Here is a 21147-nt window from a genome sequence, read left to right as displayed (position 1 = left end):
TTGCATTAATAATGCGTGCTGGTGAGGATTTTTTCACCTTAGATCAAACGCCTTTCAACTTCAGCAAGATTTAACGTACAAATTAATAAATAACTGCTAATCGGAGTAAAATTATGATTGACAAATTCAACTGGAAGAGAGGAACCTTTCTGTGGTTCTTTCACTGGAATTACTGGTGCTTCACCGCTTCTAAGGTTCAAGTGTACAGCCTAGCGGAACTTTGCATTGGACACCTCAATTGGTTACCACTCAAGTCCAAGCAAAAGCAGATTTCATAGCTTGACAAACTAACAATGCTGAAGAAACACCTTTTCTAGGACATGCTGTAAGAAGGTCTCTTTATAATGATGTAGGCTTCATTACACTGGAAGGTTTTTGCAAGTCTGAATCTCAGTGATAGGCCGTTGCTTGGAGGTCTGTTCCATCAGAGGAAGATCTTTCAACAGGATCTTGCAGGATTAGAGCTGGCTTTATGAAGTGAGGGGGCTTGCTGGTAAATGTTCTTTTGTATCAGCTTAGTTTAGAAAAGGCTGTTTGAGAATGGTTCTTTATTTTTTAATCTAGCGTGTAGTAATCAATATTTTATAACAGAACGTCAAATAGGAAAGTATCACCTATATAAAATCTGGAATGATTGCCACACTACAATTTATAGTTAAAACATAATTAAACATATGACGCTAGAAATATTAATGGCAATGGTAGTTGTAGAGTGCACAGCAGCTCCTGGAGGAGTGTTCTGGCGCTAGCAAACCAGGACTGCCCAGTAAAGAGTAGACGGCCATTTTCTGAAGATCTTTTCTGAAGACGCAGACCGTAATCTAAATGGCAAAGAGTTCCACAGTTTTACTGTCAAGAAGGTAAAAGATATTCGGCCTCGCCTAGCTCTATTGACCAGGAGAATGCAGAGAAGCCTCAGAGTTAGACCGGAGAGATCGAATGCCGATCAGCCTTGAGTCTACATCTCAAATACAGAGATCCTTTATTCCAATCGTTTATGCATAGATTATGAGTTCACAAGTACTGGTGAGGTCCATACACACTTAACCTCATTGGGGAACAAGTACAGTACCATAAGAAAGAAACTATAGTATGCTGATCCAGTGTGCTGAACTTATCCGAGAAAGACAATTTTCCAATTAACAAGATTCACGTGGTTGGTGGCTATGTACATGAAAGAAGGAGGCGCCTAAATATGGCAGATTAATACTCAAATTGCAAACTGGAGAGAGATGTTGATGCAAAGGTGAAGGGATGACTTCAATGAAACAAACCTTAGATAATGCTCTTTCTGGAGGATATTCCAACCACAAATTCCTCACCTTTTGAAAACAAGGAACAAGACTTGGAAATCGCTTCCCCAAGCGGACTTTAAATTAGAGACAGTATTGCTTGGTGAAGGCGTATGTAGACAGCCGGGAAGATGTTGAATATTGGCACACCTCTCACCATTGTCGCAGTCACGGTCTAGACACTAATTGAATAAGTCTGAAGTCCCTCTGTGGTCCAGGCATAACACTTATGCACTAGGCGCTTACTCTGGTTTTTTTTGTGGTTTTTTTAACTACCCATCCTTTCATCACATTGGTGAATTCAACAGATGTGGTCAGCCATCTGGGGCTTTTTAGTCTACGATTTTCTTTTATATATAGAGAAGGGCTTGTGTTTTCAACTGATCAACCCTCTACCCCTCAGACGGATCTGACCGAGGAGAAAAAAGGAGGGATGGGGGGAGAACAGTGGATTGTCCCACATGGAAGGGCCATACCATTTTCAAAAGCATAGAGTCCATAACAATTTGCCAAGGAAGAAGGTTGTATACGTCATTTGTAGGGACAGTAAATGCAGTACACCGACTGTGCTCCGAAGAAACCACAATAAGGAAACCGTCTTATTGGTCAGTTACCTCGAAGAACATCTGTGCATAGGCTCCAATAGCATGCACATCAAGAATGGGAGACCCAAGTTAGGGTCCCAGTGTGGCATGATAAAGGCAGCAGAATGAAGCATGCATGTGAGCCCCTTCAGATAACGCATCACAACCAGTGACTTAAACAAGAATTGGTCAAGCAAATACAAAAAGACTGAAAGGGCCAACAAATAACCTCTCAGTGCCAGCAGCAAAGACTTTCAGGGCCAGTGACATCAGATCGCTCAGCCTGAAGAGGATCAATCACACTGTCTGTCCATCAGGTCGCAAACTATTAAATAGATTTATTATAATAGTTGTGCAAAGACACGCCGAGCTACCAGATTAATGTCCAGCCCATCTGCAGGCAAGTCAAGACCACTCACTTGGTTCCACTCAATATCACTAGATTGTTGTGGATGGTGGGCACAGAACCCTGCCCTCCTGTTCAGACCAGAGGTCCTCCCAAAGAGGCATACATTAGAAGGTTAATGGACAGGCTCAGCAGGTCAGAGTACCACTCTCCTGGCTCTCCCATCAGGATGACAAAGATCCCTTGGAGGTCGAACCACCAAAGTCCTGGCGCAGTACCCATGATCCACCGCCATGTTTGCTGCAATAAGACAGAACAGTTGTGTTTGTCTGGACCTAGACAGGGGGGAAGAAAAATACTTTCCAGGCTAACTAAATGGTGCACAGTTGCAGAAGGTCGATAATGTGCAGTTGTACCACTGGAGACCGAAGGCCCTCGATTTCCACCTCGTCCAGGCGACCACCCCCCCTAGAGAATGATGAATCAGTCACTACTGAACCCTAGAGGGTGAGGGGGCTGAGGGTGGGAAGACTGGCCTGCCACAGCTCAGGTCGGCTGTTGTCTGTCACCACTGAAGGTCCTGAGCTACCTCTTGAGATGCTGAGGTTGTCTAAGAGGGAAAGCAAAGTGCTGAGCACACCACAGGCGAGGCACAAGTTACGTTACAAGAGCCCGCGTGTGCTAATGAACATGGGGTACCAGTAGGATACACAAGACCAGGAGACCAAGAAGCCTCAGAATGCACTTAAGCACAAGAGTGCATCGCAAAAATGATCATAACCTGAATGTCTCAAACTTGTTGCAGAGTTAAAAAGCGCTTTAAAGGCATAGCAACCAGGACAGCGCCTAGGAAGGGAACCCTCTATGTTTGCAGATAAAATTCGGCTTTGTGACAGAGAAGCCCAGGGAGGACAACAAAGAGGAAGTTGTCGGCTGGCGGCCTGTGATGGACTGTGGCAAGTTTGTTTTTAACAGTCAGTTGTTGAGGTGCAGAATACATGAATCGGCACCTATGAAGGCTGACAGTGACCACCTCCACCCAGGGGGTGTCAATCTGAGGCTAATCAAAGACCGAGCTCATAACCCACCACAATGTAAAGGAAGAGACTGTAGGACAGCAGGAGGGGTGCATGGGAGCACACATCCTGCAGGTCTAAGGGCACCATCCAGCCCCCTGGATCCAGGGCAGAGATAACCTGGTCCGGACTCAGAGCCACTAGGGTTATCAAAGTCTAAGTACAGGCCTGCAGAAGTGTAATAAGGGGGGAGGGGAGTAAATTATCTGCCATCATAAGGAATGTTATGAAGGCCCTGGACAGCTTCTCAATCAACACCAAATAAAGTCTCCAACCTCACGAAGCACTGGTGCTCTCCCAGGCCCAAGGCCACACCTTCGTTCTTTTGTAATGAGACATTGGATGGGATCAAGCGGAAGAGTGCCCCAGACTCGAAACAGGAGTCCAGGTTGGGTCCGGGCCAACGTCCCTAGAGCAGAGACCAGCGTCTGAGAGGTCAGAACTGACCGGTCATTTGGTGCAGGGATGGAGCAGTACCAACTGGATCCAGGTGGAGACCCACAGGCTTAGTCTGTGATGGGGCAGTCCATATTGGTGGAAGCCAACTGGGGACCCACCCAGTGGGTCATGGAGCCTGAAGGCAATCCAGAGACCCGTCACTGTACAAAAGAGTTGCAGCATTGCCTCCTTGAAGGCCTCTAGAGGCTGTAGCTGTTGGGAAACAGCACAGGAAACTGGGGGGATGGGGGACTGAAGACAGTTTCACATGTTCAACATCTATACAGCTCCTTCCATTAAATGCAGATAAAAAAACTAGAGATAATTGGGTTATTATATTTTTTAAAATATATTTTAAAAAAACTATATAATTGCCAAAATGGAGTGGAGCAGCTTGGCCTGATAATATACCAGCAGTCACAAAAGAGAATATGGTTGGAAAATTTCAAACTTATTCCAGTGTATAGTAGAAACTGGAAAGATCCCTGAATCTTGTAGGGAGGTACATTTTTAAACCTTAACTGGAGTAGGGGGACGGGAGGATCTAAATACATTATAGGCAAATCAGCCTTTAATATGTCTCCAAGGAGATCTTCTCCAAAACACGGCCTTTCAAGCTCAGGTCTTTAATACAAGTATTTACCTATAAAACAGGGAGGCTTTCGAGCAGGCCACTCCACAATGCATCCCATGCATCCCTGCATTGCCCTATGGCCAATTGTGTAATCCATTGAGACAAATCAGGGGTCATCCTGCTGTATTGTGGACCTCTGTACATTTTATAGGATTGATAGAGGGCGATTATGGGGAAATTGAAATCCTGGAATTCTCCTCAGTCTATAGGCGTTAATACAAGCATTACGTACGTCCAACTGTAATGGAGTAGAAATGGATCCATCTGGTCACCTAACCAGAAATATATATACAAAGGTAATGGATTGCGCCACAGGAGGTTTCTAGCGAAGATTTTTAGCTCATGTGCCTGATTTATCCAGCCTACTAAATACCACAATCTAATTTTCTGCAAAAAGTAGGACCCATCCATATACCTGGTTTAAAGTAAGCTGATAACCCAATTTTAATAGATTACACTCCAAGAGGTCTTCAGAAGAAACTTGACATCTTAACAGATTTTTGTAAGCAAAATACTTCAACGATAAAAATGGAAATACACCAATGTTAATTTTTGGGAGAAAGGCGGGTGATTTGTGCAGTTTTTTTAGATGGGCAAAGATAGAAGAAAAAAATCATAAGCATGCAGGGCTGCTGTTCCCTACAAATTTAAATTAAAATGAACACAAAGGTATTACATTCAGAGCACTTTTATAGTCCAGTTCACTGGCGAAGTTTAGCCTATATAATGAGCACGGTCACTCACCCCCCTTTAGAAAGTATTCTTGCATGAAATGCCAACTATCACTTAACAGATCAGAAATATTTTGTATAGAAAGGATATTTTAGATTTAGTGGAGTGTAATTTAAGAAGAATGTAAACCTACCAAAAGGGTCAATGATCCCAGGCACGTGTTGTGAAATAAATTAATCAGTCGTGGCTGGTGAACGTTTTTAAAATGTTTAACTTTCATCAGATGATGGAGTAACAAAATGATCCGATCTGATGCCTGGAAGCACAACGCAGGGAGCTTAAATGGGCAATGGTTCTTCTGAAATATACAAATGTCAAAAAGGAGGATTTCTTTTGGCCTCCAGTGCATTTGGGGCGGGCACATGTTACATTAAAAAAATCACCAAAATGACACGATTATCTAGCTTTCCAGACCGATATTATTGATCGGTCCCAAACACCCTCAGTCGGGTTACCCTCGCATACCTTGGGTATTCCCCATGGGTTTCCGTATCTTTCATTTGCCAGACCCTGCACTTAAACACAACATTTTAATAAAGTGCAGGTCAAGATGTAAATCTTTATTGGGGCCCATGTGTGGCTTATCAAACTTATAAAAAGGGGAGGTTTCTGTGTATGATCAGGAAGGCGAATTGCTCTATTATCCACTATAAACTTAATTTTTTTGCCATAAAATTTTAAAACCTTTGTTTTTCTAAAATATGGAGTCTACGCGAGATATCAATTTCTTATCCACTTAGCGATTCTTGGATGCTACGGTTGGAATGGGTCACTTTAAGGCCTCTGAGAAATGTGGATAATTTAATGTGTTATGATGGGAAAATGTTATAAATGGTCCTTTGATTTTATGGACAATTGTGTTAATAAACTTTTCTAACTAAGCGAATAGCATCCCTTTTTTTTAAGTGCAGGTTGCAGTGAAAAATACAGCTGTTCTCTTCCACTGCACACACTCAGGCTCTCCAAAGCGGGGGAGAGGAGATTGCCCCAAGCTTGCAAGTGGGTAAAGGGGCTAAAGTGTCAAATCCAAGCAGCACTTAAGACGCGGGGCGGGTGCACACAGTCAGTCCCTCTAGCTTCCAGATGAGCTCTGTGCCCATTGCAGGTGTTTGGTTCCTGCTGCAGGAGGGATGGGGACAACCAAGACCCTCCACACAACGATTAGGTCACCAAAGATATGTTGTAGGCGTTTCACTACAGAAGAAACTGAAAGGGCAACAATGCCCATATGACTTGCAAAAAACCCTATTGCTTTGTGCAAAAATTGGTAAAGGAAATTTGTCCACCTTCTGAACACCAAAAGAATTGCTAGCTTTATGGCAGGAGGCAAATGCAAGGTGCAAACTTCGTTCAGCAAGGGAGCCGGCGGGGAAAGGGGGGGGGCATAAGGGGAAGAACCTGAGGGAGTTTCCACCGCAATCAATTGAAAGAGGTCAACCAAGACGACTATAAGGGGCAGACGTGAATGGGCACATGCTGGAATGCCTGCGGGTTGCATGCGGTATACAAATGTCAATACAATACATGGTGCAAGACTACGGAAGGCGGTATATTTGTTTGAAAGAGTCTAAAGTTCTTCTGGCTGCTGACTACATCTAATAGCAGCAACAATGGTTAGATTATATTGCTCTTACCCTCTGGCAGCAATCTCTTCAGGTCCCCTGGTGATAACGCCTCTCCTTTGCAGTGAGTTACTGGTGACGTCTCCATAGCCTTGCTAGGGGTCTTCAGAGAACAGTCGTCCACCTTGCTCAAGCATTCCACAGGCAGGGCCGCCTCCTGGAAACAGGCCCCCGGTGACTTCTCCATTTCCTTTGTGAAGATCGGGAGAGAATGTTCTACTACCTTCGTCATGCTCCCCAGCGGCTGCTCTACCTCATGGCTTGGGGTCCTTGGTGAATTTTTCACGTCTTCTCCAGGGGAGTGGTGCGAATACTCTGCCGCGGTGAATGAGTTTTCCGGTGGCCTCTTACCTTCCAGACCAGGGGATGGTAAACTGAGCTCCAGATCCTGGCACTCACAGCGGGTCACCAGAAGATGCAGCTTCCGCTTGTACTTTTCACACTGAGCTTCCAGCGTCTTCACTTTCAAGACATATTGCTCGCACTGGATGTCTCGTTCCGCTGCAGAACAGGAAAAAGACAGTGTAAGACATCTTGCTACTGAGGTGTCTGACAAGCAACTACTAGCATCTTTCTCTTAGGCCTTGGAACCATTACCAGCCCTGTGGCTGAACTTTTGAACTAGCAACAACTGCCACAGGAGCTCCAGGGTAAATCAACACACCGTCTCTCAATGGTCACTTTTGTCTTTACATCTCTAGAACACTGCTAGGAACAAATTCATAAACATACAAAAGAAGAAAAAAAAAAAGAAGACTGTTCACAGAGTATTATTTGTAGACATAAGAAGCCCAAGTTTATGGCCATAGATTACAAGATAACATTCACAGCATGGCAACAAACATTCACTTGTGTGCAGCAAAGACTTAGGTGGTTTGTACATGCTGGGGGACAGAGTTACGACGGACAAGAGTGCTCACTCTGATGCAGGCTTTCTTTTTTGGGTGACCTAGGGGAAGTAGCAATGACAGACTTCTGGTCTCATGAATGGTCCAGTTTGACAGCTTCAGTCTGATGCTCATTCACGGATCATGGGAGGTGTGGCTCAGATGTGATGCAGTGGGAAGCCTCCATTAGGGCGGTTTAATCAACCCAACCATCCACCACATTGTATGTGTATATGACCCTGTACAAACCCGCAATCTGGTACAATGAAGCCAACTGAAGGGCATCAAAATATACAAGCCCCTTGGAGAGTTCCATGTTCATTGTGCCAAAAGTGTAGAGGCCTTCATGGTAGAGGGCCTGAAAGCTTTGACCGATACTGACCACGGGGCAGGTGAGAACCAAGTGTTCCCCCACTCACTCGCAGCTTCAAAAACTTTCTGCAAACACAGAGTCCACCAGCCAGCAAAGATGTTGCAGACATCACCGCAATGGCAGAGCAAATGCAGGCTTGTATTTGGACTAGTTAGAGCTTACTGTGGGATCACGTTCCCCAGGGCGTACCCACACCTCAGTCCAAGACACAAACAATGAGACTGCGGTCTGGAACTTGTAAAATATCACATTTGAACGACTAACATTCCAAATGAAATTCCATTCAGAGGACTGCAGAGGCAGCCAATGGAATGCCATTCTGAATACCACAATGTTTGGGAGCACAGTTCTTGGGCACATTATAGGTTTCCATTGACAACACGAGAGCAAGTGCCCTGAACGGTGCTGCAGATACGTATGGTTTCACGTGTTTCTGGCCAACAGGGATATTTAGAGGATCATTTTCTATGTGATGGGTTCAGAAGCCAACATCGTGGACCATTCTCAGACACTGCACGGCTCCAGCTGGAAGCAGACAATGTCGCACCATACGTGCACTTCCACTTTCAATCCCATGGTCCATGAAATGAGACCAGCGGATTTATACGGTAAAAGAAAGTTGAATAGAGAAATGAGCCAAAATAAAATGTTAATTGCCGTCAATCAATGATTGTCTTAAATGTTTGCAAAACCTACAGAATGTCGCATTCCGTAGCAAATAAGATAACACATGCACATTGTTCGCAATAGAAGGTGCATCTCTTTATGGGAGTATTTGTTGGGTTTCCCTCTCTGCGTCAACTTTCAGGGTTTCCCCCCTGTTGACGCTGGAGCATCAGTGGAAGCACCGGCTTGCATTAAACAGCCCTTCAGAACTGTACAACACAATGAGTATTTGTTAGGCTTTACATTGGGAGAAACATTAAAATGTAAGCAAAAAGACCTAAAAAGAGGAAAAGGGTGTTCTGGATTCTTCTGAAGCTCGAGGGGAATCTTTAAATAACTGCAGCTTTAAAAACGGTCTGGTGTTACTGCCTATTTCCATGAAAAGTGAAACAAATATTGAGGATCAACAAAGGCCATTCTTCCACTCAGTTTGAATGACATTTAAATATTTAAGGTTCTTATTTCCTTGTACGGACAAACACCCTTCCCTTCGGTTGTGGATATTAACTCCATCTGGGTAAAATTCTCAGCTGTAATGTTGTAGGAAAGGACTTCTGTCTAGAACAGAAAATAAAGTGCATATTTAAATTGAATTCACAATAGAAAGATGGATTAATGGTTTCATTGTTCATGAAAATTCATGTTTACATCCCTCTGCCTCTAACCGGGGAAACACTTGAAAGAACTCTTGCTTGAACACCAATTGAACCCTAGAAAACTGAATCAGGCACCTTACAACACTGGTCTGCGGGTCCTTCAGAGATGCTGGCTGAGCCCCAGCTACAAAGTGTGAATACAGTTAATGTGAAAGTTAAGGCAAGTCTTAGGCAAAGCTGTAACAGAAAAATACAAAGGAAAAGACGAAAGCCCCTTATTACCAACTGCTTATTTTCAATGCCCAATCCATCTTCGCTCAATCCATCTTCGCTCAAACGCTTTTATGAAAAAAATTCAGGGTTCAACTGGAACCGAATTCTATATCTTTTCTGCCCTGGGCACGAGCTGCAATGTTCACGGGATCTGAGAAGTCGAGACAAGACGCCCACTTATGAGCATGGCACTGCCAATATGTGGGCGCTATGCTCGTACGGACCATAGGATATCTGATTTCAGGTTAATCCCAGACCAGTTAAAAGTGATGCCAAACAAGGGAGACCCCAGGAGGACCGTGATTGCCTGTTGTACTATTATTCCACTTCCAAAAAGTGGTGGTAGTTTATGTACTCACTTTTTGTGACTGGAAAATATTTTGCAAACCAACCTATGTACCAATGAGTCATTAAAAAAAAATACAGAATTGCAAAGGGGAGCGGCGGGGGCGCAGACGGCCCCTCCATTGAATAGATCCAGCGAAGGCTGAATACACTACAACAGACACTGGACACTACCAGCAGCTCAATCGGGGCCACTGAGCAACACTAAAGCAATCGTATCCAAGGGGGTCGGTCCGCCCAGTAGTTATTGGCTGGGTGGGGTCACGGGCCCCCAAGGGGAAGCAGAGGGCCCTACTCCACCCTGGTCAATAGCAGAGGGCCCTACTCCACCCGGGTCAATAACAGAGTGCCCCCTCCACCCCGGGACTATTTAGATGGACAGTGTCAAGCAGCCAACGGGTTTCAATGGCATTATGGCTCTGCCATTTTTGTGGCAGTGAAATGCATTGTGGGGAATCACAAAAACGAGCACATAAAGGGCAACATTTCAGCCACAAAACGAACCATGTGCTGTGGTATCCTACAAATATCAGGATTTGTGGTGTGTTCTAAGGTGATTTTGCTCTGTGAAAAATGCTGAGATTCTGCTGGGATATCATGAACCAGTTTTGAAAGAAATCAGTCCTCATGATTTTCCCATATAAGATAAGAAAGGTGCTCCAGAAGGTAAAATGAAATAACATTTTCTATTAATTCACTACTGCCTTTCTCTGCCATTTGAGAAAAATCTCGGAAAGCAAAATGTACCTCCGACACCAGCAGTGTTCGCTAATTCCCCATGATCTACGGTAGCTTCACCGCAGAGTGCTATTTAACAACTAGAACGCTAACATTATGTTTTCAAAACAAAAGGGAGGCACTCATGAATGCCATATTGCTGTAAAAGGAGTAGTTGAATTTAAACCCTTTGCTGTGGAGCCTGCTGAAGTAAATGAGCAACCAGATGGTGATGCAGGTATGAAGCCGGCTAGTTAAAAAATGTGAAAGGATTTAAATGTTTTAGTCATGTGAAGCATAATGTACTTTAATGTGGGTAAGAACAGTTAAAAATACCCCCACCTACGTCTATCCTGCCCATTGTACATCTGTTGACTAATGCCCCCCTCATTTCAAAATAGTAAAATTTTGGTAAACAACGTTGTTTTACTCTTCCATTGAAGTTTATGGAACTATTTTAAGAGCGTGGAAACCTACTAACAGATTGGATAATTTTCCCTACTCCCTCTTGTGTGTAAATGCATCTCGCGGCAGGAATGCGCACCAGCGTCAAAATAATTTGAGAGTTAAACCTAAGGAAATGCAGAATATATTTAAAATGTATATTGCCTAAAAAAAGAGGTCTCTGTATTCCTAATTTATTGCTATATTCATGGTCTATTAAAACATTTATAAGTAATTCGCACTGTACATCAGACAAAACAATGAAGAAGCTATTTTAAAACAGTGAAAGCTATCAGACACCAAAATGTTCACAGACCAGGAACACTTTAAATATAGAATACCAACACATGGAAATTAATGTTTGCAGGGACTTAGTTCAGAAACTTGTAGCACCAAAAGGGGAGATAAATGTTCATGTACATACTTCGCCTTCCGCACAAAAAAAGTGAATGATTCTAAAGCAGCCTTCTATCTGTGAGCAAGGTGAGCACTCTAGTTCTTTATTAGAACTCGGACCTTCACAGGTGGTTTATATGGGGATATGGTAAAGCGATATCTGGGATAATGAAACTAGGCTGGTCACACGCATAGCTATGAACCACCTGGGTAGACATCGACCGACCACGAGAAAATCACAGTGCAGCATTTTTTGCAGTGCACAGCAGTCAGATTTATACTTGTTTGTAAGAACCAGTGAGCCAGCAAAGCTTCAAGTCAGCCCTGAAACAGTACCACAGGCTCTTAAAAGAAACTAACACGGGGGCGTGGCCAAGATGGCGGGCTGAGAGGTCGCACTTGCCGAGAGCTCCCGGACCCCTGAATTCCCGCACCGCTTGTAACCGCTGATTCCCCCCCGGATCACGCGGCGACTGAGCCTGGTGCCCACGGTGGAGGTGTGGAACGACTACTGAGCCCGGTTTGCGCCGTCGGGGGTGAGATCCTGACCGGTGAAGCCCGGGTCGGGGCCCGCTGCATGGCCCGTGTGCGAGCCGGAGGCTGCGAGTCTCCCGACCCTCGGAGCGTGACGGAGCGCTCAGCCGCCTGTGTGTGAAGCCCGCAGTGGCGCATGAACAGTCGGAGTGGGAGTCAGCAGCGGCTTCGCGACCGGCTCGGAGTTGTCCGACGGCGGTTGTGCGGAGCGGAGCAGAGCGGAGGTGAAGAGCGGAGGCGGAGTCGACATCGCCTCACTACGCCAGCCCGTGGATTGAAGAGGCCCGCTGGGAGAGGCCGCTCCGGCCGGTTGTCTGAGCGGAGCAGAGGAACGGGGCTCCCGGGGCAGATCTCCCCCTGAGGCTACGGGCCCCGGCGACCATCGCACCGTGACTTTGCCCACTGGCCGGATTTTTGGGTTCCGGATCAGAGACGGAGAGGGGTTCTCCATCTTGGGCGTTGGCCCCTCGACATCACAGAGCGGCCATTTTGTGGTCTCCGGCTGGACAGCTCGGCCTTCCTGGTGCTCTTTGTGTGGCGCTGCCCCCGGCTGGCATAAAGCTGCTTTCTTTGCCCTCAACGTCCTCTACTCAGCTGCGATGTCGAACGCGAGAGGGCAGCAACGGGGTGACCGAACCTTGCCGGACATGCTGGGTCGCGGCGCCCTACGCAGCGGTGGAACCCAACCCGCCACGACCTCCCCGGCCCCGACCAGAGGAGCAGATGGCGGAGAACCCCCGGTGACGAGATCATTTCTCGAATCGCTCTTTAGCTCCCTTCGGGAGGACTTTCAAACGTTCAAGCGTGAGGTGGCCGGGGAGGTCCGCGAAGTAAGGAGAGAGATGGACTCCCTGGGGGAACGTGTGAACACAGTGGAGGAAGCGGGTCACTCCAGGGATGAGGAGATCACCCATCTGCAGCAGGAGGTCCTGCGACTGCGGGAGCAGCAGATTGAGCTACAGGCCCACGCCGAGGACCTTGAAAATCGGTCCAGGCGGAACATACGGGTCCGCGGTGTGCCGTCCGGTGAGGAGGGTGAGGACGTGACTGCATATCTGGTCGCCCTCTTTCGTGCGATCCTGGGAGAGTCGGAGGACTTTCGGATCCGCATAGACCGAGCACATCGGGTGGGCCGCCCCCGCAGAGCTACGGCGCCCGCCCCGGACATTCTGGCCTTCCTCCCGAACTTTCCCTTGAAGGAGCGGATTCTCCGAGAAGCACGAGGGCAGCAATCTTTCCGATTCCGGGACCACCCTGTGACCCTGTTTCAGGACTTATCTACAGTCACGCTGCAGAAGAGGAAATCATTCAAGATCGCCACTGACTTCCTCCGGGAGCAAGGGACACAGTACTCTTGGGGGCACCCCTTCCGTCTGATATTTCGATGGAACGGTGTTTTGCATCAGCTTCGGTCCCTCCAGGATGTCTGCGCGGTGTTGGGCCTCACAGCATCGGATACAGATACCCCGGCCCCGCGGCGGAGGCGAAGCACTCGTGACGGATGGCAGCAAGCTGGAGGGGGGACCTCTCCTCCGTCGGAGCGTCCGGGCTCGCCCATAATCAGGGCGGACATGGCGGCCGCCATCCAGGAGGCCTCCAGAGTGGCGGCGAACGGCGAAGTGGCCCTGACGGCCTGAACTCACTCCGGGGGGGGAGTCTACTCTAGCTTATTCCTCTTGCAGGTGCGGGGATCCGGGGGGTGGGCTGGGGGGAATGGAGAGTGCTGGAGGAGGTGGCTGGACGTCCACTAGACTGATTTACCACGGCCCTGCCCGTTACGGGCCGGACTGGGACAATGTCTTTTTTGAAAAGTTTGAGTAGTAGGGAATGGGGTTGGGACAGGCGGGCAGATGTTTTGATTCTGGGGCCTAGAGGGGGGGCCAGTTGCGGGGAATGGTGTAGATTTGGCTGTGTGGGGACAAGGGGGGTTTTTCTAGTTGTGGGGTGTTGGGGTTCGGGGACTGTACTGTGCCAGTGGACGGTTCAAAGTTGCTCTGTTTTGAGGCCTCGAGTGGTGCCTTCTGTGTTTGCCTGCGGGGCTTTGCCTCTTGACACGTGCTCCATTGATCCCCCTCCTTGATGGCTCTATAAGGTGCTTACTCTCAATGTGAAAGGGCTGAATAATCCGGTTAAGAGGCGGGCAGTGTTATCCTTGTTAGAAAACTCACAAGCGGATATCTGTCTGTTGCAGGAGACCCATTTGCTGGCTAAGGACTGCTTGAGGATGCGTACCCCTAAGTTCCCCACGCAGCTGTTCTCCTCTAGCGCCTCCAAGACGGCAGGGGTGGCGATCTTGTTTTCTAGGGGGTTTAGGGGAGAGGTAGTGTGCAAGGTAGCAGAACAGAAAGGGAGACTTCTAGTGTACAGGATCAAGGTGGGGGGTTTAGCACTGACTGTTGGCACCATCTACTGCCCCAATGATCACCAGGACCAATTCTTACACAGGGCTTTGGAGGACGTAGCATCCACCTCTGATAGGCACATAGTGTTGGGGGGCGATTTGAACCTGGTTTTCGACGCGGCGATGGACAGGTCTGTGCAGCGGCGCCACCAGTTGGGTGAGCTTTCGGGCTCGATTCGAACTCGACTTGAGGAGCTGGATCTGCATGACATGTGGCGCCACCTCCACCCCACCACCCGCGCATACTCTTACTTCTCACATGCCCATAGATCTTATGCGCGATTGGATCATCTCCTTGTGTCGGGCCCAATGCTCCCTTTGGCTTCGAGTGTGGACATGGGGGTTCTCTCTCTTTCTGACCACGCCCCGGTGGAGGGCGCTTTCACTCTGCCCCCGGTGGTTCGGCCGAGAGGGGTCTGGCGGCTCCGGGACACGCTCTTGCACAGGCGGTCGGTGGTGGATCAGATCCGGGCGGCCATTTTGGATTTTCAGACCATAAATGATAACGGGGATACTTCTCGCGCGACACAGTGGGCAGCCCTGAAGGCGGTGCTCCGAGGCGAATTTATAGCGATTTCCTCGGCCGAGAATAGGGACCGACAGCTCAAGAGAGATGAGCTCACCCAGCAGGTGAGGGAGCTGGAGCAGGTTCATCACAGGACAGGGGCCCCCAGGGTGTGGAGGCAGCTGAGGGCGGCACGGAAACTCCTGGCGGCCCTTGACACGGACCGGGCGGAGTATGCGATGCTTCGCCTGAAACACAAATATTATACAGGGGGCGATCGGTGTGGGCGGCTCCTGGCTAATAAACTTAGGGTGCAACACCAGCAGCACCGAGTGAAGGAACTGGTGGACCCGACCGGTGGTAGGGTCACGGCTGATGAGCAAATAGCAGACGTCTTTCGCGGCTTTTATGCTGACCTCTACACCGGGGAGGCCCCTTCGGCCCGGGCTGAGATGGCCTATCTGGACTCGGTCCCGCTCCCGTCGTTGTCTCAGGAGCAGGCTCAGTATCTGGAGCGTGACATCCGTATTGAGGAGGTGATCACGGCGATATCCCGGCTTAAATTGGGCAAGGCCCCGGATGGCTTTATCCCGCTGTTCTATAAAACCTTCTGTCAAGAGCTGGCGCCTCTACTGACCCGCCTTTTTAACTCCTTCGCAGAGCCGGGAGCCATCCCCTCCGAATTTCTCCAGGCCACGGTTTCCGTGATTCCGAAGCCGGGTAAGGACAGGACCCCCTGTGGGTCCTACCGTCCCATTTCGCTACTGAACACAGATTTGAAAGTGTTCACCAGTATATTAGCTGCACGCCTGGCGTTGCACCTCCCGGGCATGGTTGACTCGGACCAAGCGGGCTTCGTGCCCGGTAGGCAAACAGTAGATAACACAAAGAGGGTGACGCACATCCTCGAGAAGGCTTCCAGGATCCCTGGGGAGAGGATGCTCCTGTCCATAGACGCGGAGAAGGCTTTCGACAGGGTGCACTGGCCCTACCTAGAGAAGGTCCTGAGCAAATTCGGGATTGGGGAGAAGTTCCGTCATCTGATCTTCAATTGTTACCGGTTCCCCTCTGCGGTAGTCCGGGTGAACGGCGGCAGCTCTCGACCCTTCCCCATTGAGCGGGGTACGAGACAGGGGTGCCCTCTCTCCCCTCTGCTCTTTGCCCTGTACATGGAGCCTTTTGCTCAGAGGGTTAGGCAGAACCCCGACATTGTCGGTGTCAAGATGGGTGAATTCCATCATGCGATCAGCCTGTACGCGGATGATGTCATTCTGACGCTGGATGATCCGCGGAGATCGCTGCCGGCCTGTGTAGAGGAACTGAACTTATTCGCCGACGTGGCGGGCTTCAAGGTGAACCTGGGGAAGTCGGCCGCCCTTGACATTTCGCTTACTACTGCCACTAGAGCGGAACTACAGAGGCTTTACCCTCTGAGCTGGTCCAAGGACCGGATCCCGTACTTGGGGATCCTATTGGCGCCCTCCCTCCCGGAGATGGTCACGGCCAACTACGCGGCTCTGGGCGCGAAAATCAGGGAGGAATTGGGCCGGTGGAATAAGGGCACGCTGTCGTTACTGGGTAGGGTGGCCGCGGTGAAGATGACCCTCCTGCCTCAGGTGCTTTACCTCTTCAGGGCGTTGCCGCTCCAGCCCCCCGTGGGGTGGCTTGCGGAGACACAGACTGCCATTGCGCGGTTCATGTGGCAGGGTCGCAGGCCGAGGATCAAGAGAAGCATCGCTATGCTGTCACCGGAATCCGGGGGGCTGGGGATACCGGACTTGCGGAAATATTTCCAGGCCGCTCAGCTCCGCTATCTAGTCGAATGGAGCCGGTGGGAGTCTGATAAGCACTGGCTGTTCCAGGACCAGGCGGTGGCGGGTAGGACGCTGCAGGAAGTACCATTCTTGAAGCGGGCCCATCGACCCCCCAATCTCTATGCGTCTCTGGTAACGCGGGTCCCGCTCCGGACGTGGGACTCGGTGGCTGCCAGGTGCGAGCTTACCACCTTCCCCTCTCCCTTTACGCCGCTCATTGGCAACCCGGACTTCGGCCCCGGGATGGAGCAGGGCGCTTATGAGCGCTGGCGGGTGGCCCGCTGCTGCACTCTGTATCACTTGTATTGCCCTGAGGGAGTTGTCCCCTTCCCGGACCTGAGGAGGGATTATGGCCTCCCGGAAACGGAGCGCATGCGATACATGCAGGCGCGCCACTGGGCATTACAACCCCAAGTGCGCGACGCAGCACACCGGGAAATCACGGCGTATGAGCGTTGGTTAATTACTCGCACGTCGGACGCTAAACTGATCTCAGACCTGTATAAAATGCTGCAGCCCCCCTCCTTTCATATTCACAACCCCGGTCGGGAACGTTGGGAGCGTGAGCTCGGGCGCGTGTTGAGCCATAAAGAATGGGAACACATCTCCTTCCGCGCACGTCACTCGGCCTACCACACGGGTCTTACGGAGACCTTCACTAAAATCTCGACCTACTGGTACCGTACTCCGGAGAAACTGCACGAGATGGACAGGGCAATACCAGGGACGTGCTGGCGCAACTGTGGCAATACTGGTACCCTAACACACATACTATGGGAATGTCCCCTGCTGGCTCCTTACTGGGAAGAGGTTTTGGGCGAGGTAGACAAATGCTTTGGGATAGAACTGCCTAGATTCCCGGCCTATGTTCTGCTAGGGTTGCCGAATGGGCTGATGTATCCCCTTAGATCTAAGAGAGGTAGACAGATCGCAATTGCGCTGGGGTCAGCGGTGCAGAATATTCTCATACACTGGCGCACTACCACACTTCCCTCTGTAGTTGGTTGGCTGCACAGATTATGGCATGTCCTTGGAATGGAGAAAATGTCCTTAGTAGCCTTGGGGGATACTGATACCTTTGAGGAACTGTGGGAGCCCTTTCACAGCCTGTTATGTTCCGAGTTTCGGGAGATCACCTGCCCTAGATACCTTAGGTTGTTAAGGCTGACACTGCCACCGGACCAGCCTGCTTGATTGGGTGGGGTCGGTACTGTATAGCGGGGATTTTCGGAAAGTTGCATGTAGCGGAGACTGTAGATATTGGCACAGTACAGGGGGTGGGTTAGGGTTAGGTAGTTGGGGGATCAGTTTGGTTAGGTAGGTTCTTGGAGCGGGGTTGCTTCTCCTCCCTTCACCCCTCCCCCTTTTTCCCTTCCCCTCTTCCCCCTCCCCCCCTGTTTGTATGTGACCACGGGTGCGAAAGCTATGCTCCCGAGTCGGATGGGGCCTCTTGCAAATCTGTAACTGCATTACTGTACTTGCTATACAATGCACATTGCTGTGCGGTTCCTGTGGTTTATTTGTTCCTTGCCCCTTGTGTCCTACCCCACCCTGCTTCAATAAAATACTTTAAACCTAAAAGAAACTAACACCACCATAGCACACCGCATTGAAGCCAGCTACAACCGCAGCAAGGAACTCTTCACCATTGTGGAGGAATTCTCCAACCCCAGTGCCACCAAGATCATCATAACACCTTAACAAGCTTGCGGACTTCCTTCCACGACTTAATCTTGATCATCTACAAAAACTTCGAACCCCAAACCATCGCCGAAAAGAGAAACCAACCCACGAACACAAACCTGGAACACCTCAGCACCTAATGGGACCTCCTCACAACCCAAGACACCATCTCCAGCATGAACTCCGTACACGCGGGGGCACCCACACACCCCTGTCCCCACTACATCTTCAACCTTGGAAGCAAGACAATTGGAGGCAAACTCAAAGGTCCTGGACTTATAGAACACACCAGCCTCCTTCCCTGAAAGCCAGAAACACGCAAAAGTGAGGCCCCTCCTGAAGAAGCCCTCTGCCGACCTCGAGCCTAAGAACAGACTCATCTCTCTGCTCCCATTTCCAGCAAAGATCCTCAAGAAGGTGATCAACAAGCAACTCACCCACCACCTGGAGCATCACCACCACCTGGACCCCTCCCAATCCGGGTTTCGAGCAGACCACAGCACAGACTGCCCGATAGCAGCCCCCGAGTACATCAGAACCGTCCTGGACTGCAGCGAAAAGGCAGCCCTCATCCTCCTGGACCCATCAGCCGCATTAGACAGTCTCGCACCGCACACCGACCCACAGACTCCACCACATTGGGATCCAGGGAATCCCCCTCCAATGGATCTCCACATTTCTCTTTGGAAGGACCCAGGGGACCGGTCTTCCACCATTCACATCAGAACCCAAGAGGATCATGTGTAGAGTTCCCCAAGGGTCATTACTCAGCCCCACCCTCTTCAACAGCAACAGGACTCCACCTGGCTCACTCAGTCAGATTACACGGACTCCGCGTCATCTCATATACAGACACATGCGGACTGAAGACCCTTTCACCGCAAGAGCGAACTTCCCCTCAAGCATCACAACACCACCAAATGGATGAGAGCCAAATGTTTGCAATTCAACACTAACAAGATGGAAGCCAACTTTGGGAAGAACACCTCGATCTGGAAAGACTCATTGTGGCTGTCAGTCTCGTCCCACTACCAGCCCAAACAGCCCACGTACGCAACCTCGGCATCCTCCTGGACAGCAAGCTCTCGATGAAAAGAAACAAGTCAGTGCAGTCCCATCAGCCTGTTTCACATCCTCCACGTGGTTCGCAACATCTTCAGATGGCTCCCAGTCAACACCAGATAGATTCACCCAGGCCCTCATCACCAGCAGGCTGGACTACACTCAATGTAGGAACCACTGCACACCTCCTGAAGAGACTAGAGACAATTCAGAACGCAGCAGCAAGACCCACATCAGTCCCCACTTCAAGAAACTACACTGGCTTCAGATCCAGAAGAGATGCCAGTTAAAGATGCTGACCCACGCTTACAAGCCCTACACAACGATTGACCAGCATACCTCAAACTACTGGCCTCCCACCAACCTACCAGACATCTCCAGACGGCCTCCTGAGCCCTCGCAGACACAAAATCGATCCTTCTCTCTCCTGCAGCCAAGACATGGACCTCCCTTCCTTTACATCAAAAGACATCCCCATCGTTCCAGCAATTCAGAAGAGACCGTAAAACCTGGTTATTCGAATGAGAGGTGACCAGCAGCAGCCACAAACGCTCGAGACCCTAATGGGTGAGGTGCTGTGCTATATAAAAAAAAACTGAATGATTGAACCCACCACATCACAGATGGGACAGAAAGAAAATAAATCCACTTTTATAAAGTGTTCCAATAAAAGCTTTAGGGCTAAAAAAACAATTATGACTTAGCCAAGTTATACACAATATTGATCAGCCAATAGCTCACTAATCCTGCAGACTGGAATTTCAACAAAAATAAAAGGTGCTGTTGTCGCCACTAGTTTGAAGTCATCGGAAGCCAAGACTTCATATGGTTTGAGTTGCAGCGCAGTTACCCACTCAAAGCTCAAATCAGGCTGAACTTGAAAACCTTCATCACACCAGACAACGCAGTCAACGGTCTGGCTGAACTCCTCCGGGTGATGAATAGACTGGTACATTCAAGTTTCATGCCCACCAGGAAGGTCAGCAAATTTAATCAGTTCCTGTGCAGAATAGACATAATCAGTGGGTCGGTCCTTAAGCGAAGTCCATCTGTATGGACCCGATGGTAGAACTGGTCCTAAAGGAAATCCACAGCTGCAGCACACATTACACACATGACACATGTAGGCATCCATGCCTAGTTTAATGAACTGCTCTTTCATACACCATCTATATATATTTATGGACCAGATTAAAAAAAGATCCCTTAGGGGTGTACGTTGGCTAAACTCGGTGTAAACGTTGCCCCATATTGGAGCTGCTAGAAGCTGTACAGGGCAGGGCTGGTGGAGTCCAAGGGCTGATACGTGGTGGAATTTGGTGCAGGTCGAAAATTAAAAGCCTGTCTCATGGATTAGCAGAGCTCTTTAACGAATATTTTCACTAGAGATGGAGCATATCTAACAGGACATTTAATACAGAATACAATATGGGGCCTGGTTACTACTGGATGAGAAACCAGAAGGCAAACTGCAGTTGGTATGCAAATATTTACATTACAAATATACTATTAGATGTGGGGAGATCTCACAATCATTAATCTACCAAAGATTGGATTAGAATCCAGGTTTTTGGGACGCAAGATCAGCAACTACATAGCATTGTCACCACAACTTTGAAGTGCAGCCCAAACAATATTCCATAAAACACACAACTTCTTCTGGGAAAATAAAAAGCACATCAGTAGCTTTCATAGGAACATGCAAAAGTTTATTCTGAACTCTTAGA

General features: G+C 49.0%; 1 protein-coding gene across 1 annotated transcript in view; it reads right to left on the bottom strand.

Moving 5' to 3' along the window:
* LOC147718350 (uncharacterized) overlaps positions 1-21147 on the bottom strand; it is a 395588-nt gene that overhangs the window by 40281 nt on the left and 334160 nt on the right. Inside the window, exon 9 of the mRNA XM_086918293.1 lies at positions 6737-7225. Coding sequence (XP_086774419.1) covers positions 6737-7225 — 489 coding nt within the window. The remainder of the gene's footprint in view (positions 1-6736; positions 7226-21147) is intronic.

The sequence above is a fragment of the Lissotriton vulgaris genome, chromosome 4_1 (assembly GCF_964263255.1).
Source record: "Lissotriton vulgaris chromosome 4_1, aLisVul1.2, whole genome shotgun sequence".
NCBI lineage: Eukaryota > Metazoa > Chordata > Amphibia > Caudata > Salamandridae > Lissotriton > Lissotriton vulgaris.
The sequence above is the reverse complement of the archived record's forward strand: the minus strand, read 5'-3'. Positions and strand labels throughout refer to the sequence as shown.